At 26.1% G+C, this 12,984-nt stretch overlaps 1 protein-coding gene across 1 annotated transcript in view; it reads right to left on the bottom strand.

Annotated features, from left to right (window-relative positions):
• The window catches only part of LOC107454427 (N-alpha-acetyltransferase 15/16), a 68,721-nt gene that overhangs the window by 45,066 nt on the left and 10,671 nt on the right, over positions 1-12,984 (bottom strand). The window contains exons 7-16 of the mRNA XM_043040001.2: positions 12,519-12,666; positions 12,314-12,433; positions 12,132-12,227; positions 10,075-10,181; positions 9,928-10,000; positions 8,986-9,161; positions 6,476-6,628; positions 6,095-6,223; positions 4,885-5,034; positions 3,505-3,568 (exon numbers count right to left, since the gene is read on the bottom strand). Of these exons, the coding sequence (XP_042895935.1) occupies positions 3,505-3,568; positions 4,885-5,034; positions 6,095-6,223; positions 6,476-6,628; positions 8,986-9,161; positions 9,928-10,000; positions 10,075-10,181; positions 12,132-12,227; positions 12,314-12,433; positions 12,519-12,666 (1,216 nt within the window). The remainder of the gene's footprint in view (positions 1-3,504; positions 3,569-4,884; positions 5,035-6,094; positions 6,224-6,475; positions 6,629-8,985; positions 9,162-9,927; positions 10,001-10,074; positions 10,182-12,131; positions 12,228-12,313; positions 12,434-12,518; positions 12,667-12,984) is intronic.

Here is a 12,984-nt window from a genome sequence, read left to right as displayed (position 1 = left end):
TAAATAAGACTTACAATATTTTGCAGACTAGGAAACACAATAAGATGATTGTAGTAGTATTTAGCTTTTATTCCAGACATATTTTGGAATTCAGCGAGTGCTTATTTTGCCTTGTGTGATATCATTATGGCATTACATACTCCCTTCTTTTCAAATTCCCTGATCTCTCCACGACAACTGAACATTAAAATAATCTATATTTACCCTTTTTTGCTTGCATCACATTAAACATAGGTTTACGATATTAGGTTTACTTTAATTTCCAGCAAACGTTTTAGCCTTAAATATTCAGCCAAATTATTTAAATATTAACGTGAAATTCGCATATTTTGCTGACAGCATCTATTTTTTAATAATACATATACAATGGATTTTTCTGTACTCCAAAAGCATTGATTAAATACAACTTTTGATTAGACAAGTCGTAGGATTTATATTCCATGTCCTGTTTATATTCATATTATGCAAAATTTATTTTTTATTTGAAACGTCACTTGGATAACAACATTCATTATAATTTGCACCTCAAGGTCTGCAATGAGATAAAATTTTTGCCATATTTATCATCATGTTTCCTACATTTGTATAAATAAGACATTTGTTATTAATTTTTTTTTTTTTTATTTCTGCCAGAGTCAACAAAAAAAAATTCATCTACCTATTCCAACTGCAGAATTTTCCCATCATGACTCTTTTATTTAAAAATAATGGAATTGTAAGGCTTTATCTCTTCTAATTTTCTTTATTACCATTTATTCATGTTTATTCTTTGATATGTTAATAATAACATTAATACCACTTAACTTGCTTTGATTTTAAATCAAAATAATAAAGTTGAACAGGGTCTTATCTAGAAATGAGGGAGAACTAGGAGCAAAAACTGTGAAGGGGCCTTCTATTCTATGCATGGCATCAAAGTGGACAAAAATAAAAAAGGTGAACTTTTACAATGCAGGTCACTGGGAGGAGGGGGGAAGCGTTCTATATGACACTGTGACATCGATGATATATATAAAAGCAACTTTTGACTGCGCCTGGAGATTTTTATTTAAAGTGGCAGAAGCATTTAGACAGTTAACTTCAAATTTTTCTTAAATATAATTTTAAAATTTTAACCACTACTATATTAAAGAAAATTTTGCAATTATACAAAGGCGCGACTAGTAAATTACTTACTAATAAAAATATCACATCTTTCCAGTAACTAATTCAAGAGAAGACTTACTTCTACTTCTTTAAAGAATCGCGATATTGGATTTTAAAATCGCGTGAATATGAATCGGGCGGTTGGATTTTAAAATCGCGTTAATATGAATTGCACTGATGGATTTTAAAAACACAAGAATACAAATTGTGATATTGAATTTTAAATCGCGTAAATAAGAATCACGATGTGTAATTTTTAGATCATGTGAATACGAATCACAATGAGTAATTTTTAAATAGCGTACAAATACGAAAAACGGTATCTGATATTACAACTGCTTGATAACGAATCACAATATTGGATTTAAAAAGCGTGAATACCAATCGCTACGTTGGATTTTAAACTCGCGGGAATACAAATCGCGATATTGGGTTTTTAAAAGGCTTCCATACAAATCGCGATATTGGATTTTTAAATTGAGTGAATGGGAATTGCTATTACGATTTTTAAATTGTGTAAAAAAATCACAACACGTAACTTTTAAATCAGTTTAAAACGCAAATCGATGATTGATATAAAAATCGTCTGATTAAGAATCGCGAATTTTGCAGATTTCGGCGCAGTTCCCAATATTTAAAATTCCGAAAATCAGCCGAACAAAAAATATTTAAATATTGGTGGTCGAAACGAGACTGCTTAGACTCTACTGAGTTTCTTTTTAAGATAGAAAAAGAAATTTGTTGCCAAATACTTGCTGAATAGATTATCAAATATTCTATAAAAAGATTTGTTCTGGTTAGATATATTATAGCCCCAGTTTTCAATTCACAGTGATGTCAAGTGTTTCCTCTTTCTTTTCGCAATAAAAATATTAAAAATATTTATTGCAGATAAATGAAAGTTAAACAAGAATTTTTTTAACTTTAATTTGATAGTTATCCAACAAGCTTATCTGTGATTGACATATACCATTCATATGCTAAAATAATCAGTTGTTATAAAGGATCTTCTCGAGTAGTTCTAATAACATTTTAAAGCTCTGCATAATAGATCTTTTAGTGGACCAAATAAAAAATCACGACAGCATTTTACAAACAAAAAAAAGAAGACAATTTTTTAACGCAGTATACATACATTAGACTACAGAAAGTAAAACAATAACTGAAAAATTACCGCTGATTCTGAAAAATAGCAGGTAGAGCAGCAGACACTGTTTAGAGTGATTAATTTTTCTTTACATTTTATTTCGTCTGTACAAAATACTATAAGCCTTAGAGACTTAAAATCAAGAAAACATGCAGAAAAATGTGCAGGAATAAATGAAAATTTCCAATAATTAGTGCGACTATTTTTGACTGTTAAACTTGCAATAAAAAATATCACTGTGTACAACAGAAAGGCAACTAAAGAGTTGAAATTCGATCAGCTGAAAGACTATTTTCATATAGAAATTTAACATGAACTTTTAACATAAATCTAGTTTTAACAACAGCTTTCTTTTTATTTATTTTTCTTTTGCAAATTTTGTTACATTTTGTTTTGCTGTTCAAAAACTATAAGGCTTAGAAATTTGAAATTTACAAAAGGGAAGTAAAGGGAACAATGGAATAAAAAAATTAAAATTTGATAATTAGTTTGAGAATTAACTTCAAGTAAATAAAAAAGTACAGGCTGTTTTATAGTTCACAGAAATGCAACTACTAATTTAACTTTGCCGGAAGGACCCTTCTTATTCTTAAATTTAAGGTAAGTTTTTTTGTTTCCCTTCAAAATTCTAATTTGTTCAAAAGTTATAGCAATCTTTAGTTTTTTTCACAATTTTGTTTAATTCTTGTTTTTTTATTCATTGTTGTAGAATAATTTACAGAATCCACAAGATTTGTAAATGTATTTTTCAGATTTGCTGAGCATGACCCTTGAATTCATCCTCATAATGTGCTTAAGCAAAATTTAAAAAGTTTCTCTTTTCAGAAGATAACTGAATTCACTAAAAGTCTGAAAAGTCTAGTCAGAATCAAGGAATCTTGCAGGTAGGATTTTACGACTTTGGACTATGCATGTATTTAGTTGACGGCCCTTAATATTCAATTTTTTAAAATTAAATTTTGGCCTTTTTAACTCAAATAAAAAGATGTTGGATCTAAAATATATTTCTTTTGATACCTTAAATTATTTTGAAATCTGCATTAGTGCTTGCAACTCTTTTTCTTTAATCTAACTACAAATAGTGACTATGTAACAAAAACAATGGCTCATGAACTTAAAATAAAAGACTAGTAACTCAAAACTGAAATATAAACATGAAAAAAAAACATGTATATCTATTACAGATCAAAATGGAATTTGTAATTAATTACCTGTAGTAATTTCTTCTGATATTTCATTTTCTCTTAAAGGCTTGTCATATAGATGTAAGTAAACCTAGAAAAATTTTAATTTTTAGAACAAACTATCATAAAAATAAAAAAGTAAAAGAGGTGGGAAAAAAGTTATTAATTATTAAATATTTTTAAAATGATATTTTCACTCTTTCAACAAGTGAATATTACTTAAAGAAAAAATTAAAATTGAAGAAAAAAAATTAGGTTATTTTTTTTTTAAATTTATTATATACAATAAATGCAGCATGCACTTCTTAGACAAATAAATAATTCATAAATTGCATTCATAATGCAATTCATAAATTGCATAGAAAAGTTAACGTTTCTTTAAAAAAAAAAAAAACTATGTAACAAAATTTGTTAACATTGCTAAACTTGTTGACACTTACAGGGATGAGAGTAGTCAGAAAGTAAAAAAGAGGAAATCCAAGAATATATATATATNAATAATTTCCCTCCGCGGAAAATATAAATTCCTCATAAAATATTTTAACTTGTGCAAAAAAAAATTTCAGCGGAAATTAACGGAAAAAAAAGGAAAAATCTAAAAAAAAAAAAAGCGGAAATCCGCGAAAGAATCTCATCCCTGCACTTACTAAAGCATAAAATCAATGTTTCATTTATGTTATCAAAGATGTATTAAAAATTAATATATTTAAATAATATTATAATGACAATGTTCCTACGTAACTTAAAAATAGTTTCATATTATTTCAGGGTTTTACTTAAGGAAAGAAAGAAAAAAAGGCAGTTAACAGTATTTAAGGCTTCATACAATTTTGGTTTTGATTCTAACATTTATAATTAATACAATTTTTAATAATTAAACAGGTATAGGATTAATGATTAAAATAAAATGTTATTAAAATAAATGTTAAATAAATCTATTTAAATTCTCAAATAACAACATCATTTTTTAAAGCTACTATTGGAAGCATCAGTTAATATGGTGAAATTTATAATGGTAGTTTCATAAATAATACGGAGAATTCTTTAAAAACAACAAAAATATTCAGAACATATTTTCAAATGATATTAATGATGTTGTATCATTAAAATAGATAATTATTTGAATCCTCAACGACAATAATCACACAAAAATAGGTTAACTTCAGATAAAACTGAAAAAGAATGTGCTGATTTATAATTTGCAATCATGTTGCTGTTACAATTTTCAACAAGTGCATTTCTGCTTTGAGATATAGAATAGTTTAAAATTTTTTTATAACAGCACAAAAAAGAACAATTTAACAAAATTGATTTTGTGTTAAAATAGAATATATAGAGCAAATTAAACATTTTGAAATTTTTATAGTCACAAAATATTTAAAGAAAAATAGACAAAAGAAAAATTACTTCAATTGCAACTTTGGCAGCTCTAAAGTAAAAAGGATGAGATTGCAGAACATCTTCTAACCTCAACAATCCTACATATGCCCTCAATGTCATTTTCCTCATACAATATGTATGAAAATCAAATTGATCTTCAATAATTTCTGAAAAATGCTAAAAAAGGGAAATGAAAAGCAAAAGTGTTACAAAAAGTGATAATCAACAAACTGGAAGTATAACACAATGATATATATATAAAAAAAAGTGAATTCAAATAATTAGATTAACTAAAGAGCATAAAAATTCTGATAGTCACAATAATTACTTAGATTAAGAGCATTTATACTCATTAAAGATAATCATATCTGCAATAATCATAATAATAAATATTTTAAAAAATTTTTAAAGCACTAGTGGGTTTACATTTTGGAATAGCTTTGAATGATGATTGAAATCAAATCTTAAAACAATTAGTACTTAAATCAGAAACCTTGTACTTAGTGCTAAGTCCCATATTTAGACTTCCGGAAACAGAAACAAAATGTCTATTTTCCGGGCTCTCATAGTAAAATCAAAGTAAACATATGTTTTACTTTCTAAAAAAAAATTTTTTTTCCTACTTCTCACTGCATTTTTCATACCTATATAATTATTCTGCTTCAATAAACATACACTGAAAGAGTTGTTGAAAAGAAAACAGCAGTTTTGGAGGCTATTTTTTTCGATTTTATTTTAATCTGAATATCTGCTAAACTAATTCTTTACATCAAATGGAGTAAAAAAAAAAAATTAAAAAAAGAGAGAAACGTGGCTTTATTCATGAAAAAGAAAAAAAGAAAGCAACTTATCTGCTCACTATCATTTATTTTCAAAAATTGAAATTGGCAATAGTTATCACCCATTTAATTTTTTTTTTCTTCGGAACACTCGTCATGATGCTTGTTTACACCTTAAAAAACTATTATCTGGAAAAATCTATTTTTCAGATTTACCAAAGTCCCTTCGAAACTCGATACAGAATTTTCCTCTGTATATTTCCTTTTCTGTATATTTTTAGTTTTTTTTTAAAAGTGAATTTTACATCAGAATTTCAAATTTTCTACTAGTAAAAAAAGTCTTAAAAAGCAAGTTTTTTTCTGACATGTTCAAGTTAATTACAAAACTACAACAGAAAAAGGAATGAAATATTGGAATAATTAAACATAACAATAACACTTTCAAAAGAAAAACTTACCCTGTCAACTTCATGACATTTCTTAAGAGCATCACCCCACTTCCCTAACCTCTGATATGCTAAAGCACACTCTGTTTGAAACCACATACATTGCATTTCATTCAAGTTTTCCATAGAAGAAACACCCTCCTAATATATATAAAAAAAATAATTTAAAATACAGCTAATATTTATATTTCCAATATAAAAAGCAAATACTTCTACTAAAAAATATTCAAATGAAATTTGAAATTTTAAAAATTTTGGTCACTAACATTGATAGAGGATAGAAATCAAAATTAAAAGGAAAAAAAAAGACTGCAATATTTGATATAAATAAAAGCATGAATGACAAATTTGATAAGGTATGCAAATAAAAGCCAATTAGAACTAGTAATTTACCCGTGTGAATTTGGAGCACATTTCTTCAGCTTCTTTAACCATATTTGCTCTCAACATGTATTTGGCACACTTGGAATTGATATATCGATCTGCAGTGTCTAAGGCTTGGGCTTCATCCAAACAATGAACAGCTTCTTGGATATCGCCCGAGTGCTGGAATAAAAGAATATGTACCAAAATCCAGAAAATTTGCCAATTGAAACGAAACATTTTAAAAATATTTTTCTATTAACAATTCTCATAGATTTTCTAAAAAGAGATGGTCTTACTTATGTCATAATATTTGAACATACACTATCCTACAATAATGAAAATGACACCAAGATCGTGACATTTTTTCAAATTTCTCAAAAAATATTTAAAGGATTGTTTTATAACTTTAGAGACATTTAAGTTCATGTGACTTTTTACACTTAGCAATAAAATTTAAAGTTTTCAGAGGTTTGGAAGACTGTCAATAAATTCCAAAGAAAATAAGCATTTTTGAACAGCCCATGCCAGAAAACCAAACAATAAGCTTGTATTGATTACTTTAGTTATTATTTTTATTAATTGCATAGAATTTCGTAAACCTTGAGTACATATTTATGGAAATATGGGCATTTTTATAACAATAAAAACTATTTTTTTTTTGCTATAACTTTATAAATATTCAATGGAATCAAACAATAGTTTTGGAGCAATTCAAAATCAATTACAAATTTTTAAAAAAAAAAAAATCTCTAAAAACTGTGCAAGATATAAGTGTACAAGGTAGTTATTTTATACTATACACAAGGAAAATTTTTGAATTTTTTTATTCATTTGTGGTGAATTATTTTTGGCAACTAATGAAAAATTTTTTGATTTGAATATCTTAAAATTTTTTTAGCAGTTTCGAAGTGATCAGTTTTCCACAAAATTTTTTTTGTATCATCAGACAAAATTGATAATAAATTACAATAATCGCCTGAAAACCAAAATGTGATGGTATAAGGAAATAGAGTATACTTTTATGGGGGATGCTTAATCTTGTTTAATAGTACAAAATGAAACTTCAGGAAAACCCCTGATCATTTTGAGCTTTCTTTGAAAAAGTAGAAAAACTACTTAGAAAAATGCTTGAAACTTTTTAAATTTTTTAGATACTCAAATCAAACTTTTTCCATTAATTCTCGAATATGATTCATTACAAAAGAAAAAAAGGTTTTACATTTTTCTGCGCACGTGCAGTATAAAAAAGAGCTACCTTAAAAACTTATATATTGTGGTTTTTTTTTAAAAATTATTTTGCAAAATTAATTATATATAATTTTGTAATTAATTTTTAATTGCTTCAAATTTTTTTTTGATTCCATTGAATATTTATAAAAATATAGCAAAACAATTAGCTTTTTATAAAAATGTCCATATCTTCATAAATATTTACTCTAGCTTTACAAAATTTTATGGTTATTAAAAACAACAACTAAAGTAATGGATACAAGTTACAAACTTATTACTTGATTTAACACAGGGTTTCAAAAATACTTATTTTCTTTGGAATTAACATCAGAAACCTTTTAATCTTATGGCTAAGCATAAAAAATCGTATGAACTAAACATATATAAAGTTACAAAATAATTCTGTAAGTAATTCTTGAGAAATTTAGAAAAATGTCAAAAACTCAGTGTCTCTTATTATTGTGGGGTAGTGTAAAAGGCTCTTATCATATGAAATAATTTGATAAATTCCATTTGTAAGCAAAATTGAATGTTAGAATAAACATTAAACACAATAAAAATAACCAAAATGACAACAATTTAATTAACTACACATACTTTCTTGTCTTCTGTTAATTACAAACTCAAACTATCTTTGAGGTAATGAAAGAAGATTTAAAATATTGATTTTTAAAACATGTCAAATTATTTTTTTATTTTGTGTATATGGTCTGTCTTTTTGTAGTACATTGAGTATATTTGCTACTACATGCCCACTCATTTTAAACATTTTCATTAGTAATTAATACATTTCTTATTTTTACTGTTACATTGAATCTATAGTAAATTATTAAAACCTAATTTTCAAGCTACATAATTTAACTTCAAATGACAATTATATTAAATGCTTAAATAAATAAATAATTAAAGTGTTTAAAAAGAGTTTTAAATTTAATTTATGAAATAAAGAGGTTTTATAACTTGGTTTTAAGAGTTTACTCACATTACAAGAAAATTTTTCATGTTTCAAAAGATAATTTTATGCTTTCGAAACATGAATAAAATTAATAATTTCACCTTATTTAGGAAACATTGACAACATACTAATGACATGGAAATATCAGTATTTTGAGAAGCAAAACATTTATCAATTGGGTCAATCAAACTTTACCAACTTTAATTTTGATTGAATATATATTTAATAATTATTTAGACAAACCATTAAAATTTCAGCAGTAAGGTACAGATAAAACACCAAGAGTCAATTAGAGTTTCATTAAATTGAATATACCTCCAAGCTTATAAATTTTTATGGGTGGAAAAATTACCTTATAAAGTCTTGCTTTGCATACAAACAACTCAATAAGGGTAGGAGTATGATCTATTGCAATGTTAATGTATTCTAAAGCTTTTGTAGTTGGACCTACATAGTCAAAATGCTGAGCAAGGAAATAATATGCCCACAGAAGAGCTGTTGCAGGCTCTCTTTCTTTTGAATTTATTTCTGAAAAATTAAAATTGGTACTTTAGTTATATTTTATTTAAAACACACAAAAAATTATTTAGTAGCAATATGGTTACGTGTTAATAAAAATGTAATATAGGTTAATAACAATGACAATTGTGTTAACTGTGTTTATATAAAAAGAGAAAATCTGAAATTAGTTTTTTTTATTAGCAATAAAAGCTGATTGCAGCTTTACTGCAGGTAGTAAAAGGTACAGTACAGTATGTACTGGATTTTTTTAATTTTTTTTTATAAAAAATAAAAAAATAAAAGAAAGCTGAGGTCAAAATCGACAGTAAGAAAGAAAAGAATTAATGTTTGAGAACTAATGGTTATAAAGGTCAATTTTAAAATAAGAATAAAACAAACACTTTAAGGATAAAATAGAATCAAGCATAAGTAGCAAATATTTGAATTTTCAAAACAAACAAAAATCACCTAGACTATTTTGAACAATGAATGAGAATGCAAATAAATTCAAGGATAATTTGTACAGTGTTGGCTATACAAAGCTATTACATAATTTTATTTTGTTAATTAAAAGAAATATAACACACTAATAATACCTCTACTAACCCAATAGAAGATTTAAAAATCTTGACACATGGAATGAATGTAAAAATACAAAGAGATTATTGATTCACAAATCTTTTAGCTCCTCTTGCTGCGATATTTCTTCCAAGCCAAATAAATGACCAAAACTTTATATTGCATTAACTAGTATTTAAAAGAAATAATAAATTATGTAAATGCTGGTACTTACTATCTTCAGTAAAGACATCATGTTTGATCAAGCAATCAACATAACCAAGTACTAAATCCCCAATGATCTTAGCCTAAAATATATTAACATTTAAAAACATGTTTTAAGAAATGTTTTAGGCTGAGAAAAATTGGAGAAAATGTTTACTTTTTCAGGATCTTTGTACAAAGGACGTAAATCTACAAACAAAGGAGGCACACCTTTATGAAGAGCTTTTTGAATATATTTTCCAACTAGTGTTTTAAATAATTCCCCTGGAAATAAGATTTTTAAATTTAGTAAATGGATATTAGATAAGAAATGAATAAAGTCACAATTTTACTTTTTAAAAACACACAATAAGAAGCATTAAGATGTAAAACATTAATTGCATAATAAGGGTCAAACACAAATTTTAATTTAAACACAAAATTAGTTATAACTCAATAAATGTAATATAATAATAAGTGATGACTTTCCACTCTTCAACCATGTGCAAGAAATATACTTCACTTAATTTAACTTAATTCTGTAGCTGTTGGTTCAAATTTATTAAGTTTTAGTTAATTTTTATTTTTTTAAATGATCATAAATTGAAATACTAATTAAGAAAGTAAATACATATTTAAAATTTTTGACTAAATAATATTATCATACCAAAAAAAGACTACGTTAAAAATGAACCTTGAATAGATTAGGAATAGGCATTTAACTAAAAGTATATAATCAGTGACATAACATATTGTGTCCAAAGCATTAAACACACAGCGTGCAAAGTATAAGAACAGAACTTAATCCAAATATCTAGCACAATGCTTAGAATGCATTACATTTTAGAATCGGTTTAAAAACTTTTCCTTCAAAGAAAATCCTCCGAAAATAAATGCTTTTAAAACAGATCTGCCGTAAACCGCCTCCAATAATTTCAATTAAATGGATTCATGCAAGTAATCATTAATAACTAGAACTGGCCAAAAATTCACGGGTGTACTTAGCATAATATTTGACCACAATTCACAGTAAAGTATTATTCATTCAACGCTGTATAGAAATTGGAAAAATCTTTATTTCTATAACACGGACTGCAAACTCCTTCTCTAGTTTTGTTATATGTGACAATTGTTTATATATGTCCCTGGTAATTTTTTAACAAAAACATTTTTCCTGATCATATGGTAAATTGGTTTTAAGCAATGGTTAAAGGTTTTTTATTTATTTTATTTTATTAAAATTTAAAATGTGATATATATGAGAAGTAAATGGAAGAAAAATTAACAGTTAAGATAAACACCAATGAAAATTCTGAAAAAATCCACATATCTACATTACTACACTACATATCTACACTCTCTACAAAAATATTGTATTGAAAACCGAACACAAAGAGAAAGTTACTTTTCTTAGTGAATGTGAATAAGAAAACAAAATAAATAAGATGAAAAAGTCACTACAATTAAAATAAAGAACCACTATTATTAAAATATCCATGCACAATGCACAAAATAAAAAATGGACTATCCTAAATTGCTTTTGATCTAATGACTGAATCTTTATGTTCTAGGACTCAATCAATGGCTCGAAGGGGTTTCCTCAAATATGCTAAATAATTGGTGTAAACGATATTTTAAGTTACAAAATCAGACACTAAAACGTACTTTCTCAGAATAAACATACTTTTCCCTCCGACAGATTGGGATTTCTGATCCCAGAAATATAACAGGAAGTCACACTCTGGGAAATATGATTTTAAGTTTAAGCCCCTTAATGTTAATTTTGCTTTTCGCATATTTCACCATATCTCAAGAACTTTTTAAAAAAAATTTTGCAAATAATTATAAAACTTGATTATCCAAAGATAATTCCGTGCAGAAATAAGTATACTAATATTGCATGCATTATCTAAAAGTATACTAATATTAAAAAAATGAAATGAAATGAATGAATCAAAGGGTTTCAATGTCAAAATTTTTATACGCAACACATCTAGCATTTACTATAATACATAGTATAATACACCTCAAAAAAAATTTTGAGTTTTGAATTATTCTTTAAAGACTTGTTACATTTATTGAAGTGCATTGAAAAGATTTGGGACATAATTATGTCAGCAAAACAGCCTTGAGAATTTTGAATATTGTGTAAAAAAAAAAAATTGTGAGAAACAAATAATTAGAAAAAAAGAAATTCGAAAGTTTTACTCTTCAGTATAACCTATAATTAATTACCTGAGGTAAAGTCTAAAGGCCTTCGTTGAGGAGTTTGAGCTCTAGGAAACTTTTCTTGGAACTCAGTGTAAATTTTCATTTTTTCTTCGATAGTTTCTATGTTTCAAACAAAAAAAAATATTAAAAACAGAAAAACATTAATTTAAACACACTAATTCATATAGATTTAAACAAAATCAGACCTGCTTGCATGGCTTTTTCCAATTCCTTATAATACAAGTGGTTTTCAGGATTTCGATGAAGTAATTCTATGTACAATTCCTTGGATTCTTTCATGTGTTTTAAATTTAAATGCAGCTTTGCTAAAATGAATTTTAGAGTTAGATTTTACTTTGGATTTATTGTAAAACACAAATATTTAATACAAATTATTTTGATAAAACTAACCTTTGGCTTCCATAACACTCAATTTATCACAAATTTGTTCTTCATATTTGTTCAAATGACTAAGAGCATCTTCTAAACTATCAGCTTCTCTCATAACCATGTTTTGATAAAGCAGAAGTTCACTATGTTCATAATCATAACCACGTTTCTGTTTAGAAATAACACAAATTAATTTATAAACAAATGAAGAGTAGAACACAAAAGCTATACACATTTTTAAATAAAAAATTCAATTTTCAAAAGGAACGAAGTTAGGTAGTGATAGGAAAGCAAAAATAAATATGTATAAAAGATAGGCAGCCATTTCAGAACTTAATTACTAAATGTTCTAGCTTCGAAAACGACTGCCTTTCATACCTGTTTATTTGAAATTAAAATATTGTTTTACTATTACTTTAATTCATATATTACCTCATCAAAATAAAGTGTAATAAATTAGGATTATGCTGTGTTTTATAATGCAATA

The sequence above is a fragment of the Parasteatoda tepidariorum genome, chromosome 5, assembly GCF_043381705.1.
Source record: "Parasteatoda tepidariorum isolate YZ-2023 chromosome 5, CAS_Ptep_4.0, whole genome shotgun sequence".
Lineage (NCBI taxonomy): Eukaryota > Metazoa > Arthropoda > Arachnida > Araneae > Theridiidae > Parasteatoda > Parasteatoda tepidariorum.
The sequence above is the reverse complement of the archived record's forward strand: the minus strand, read 5'-3'. Positions and strand labels throughout refer to the sequence as shown.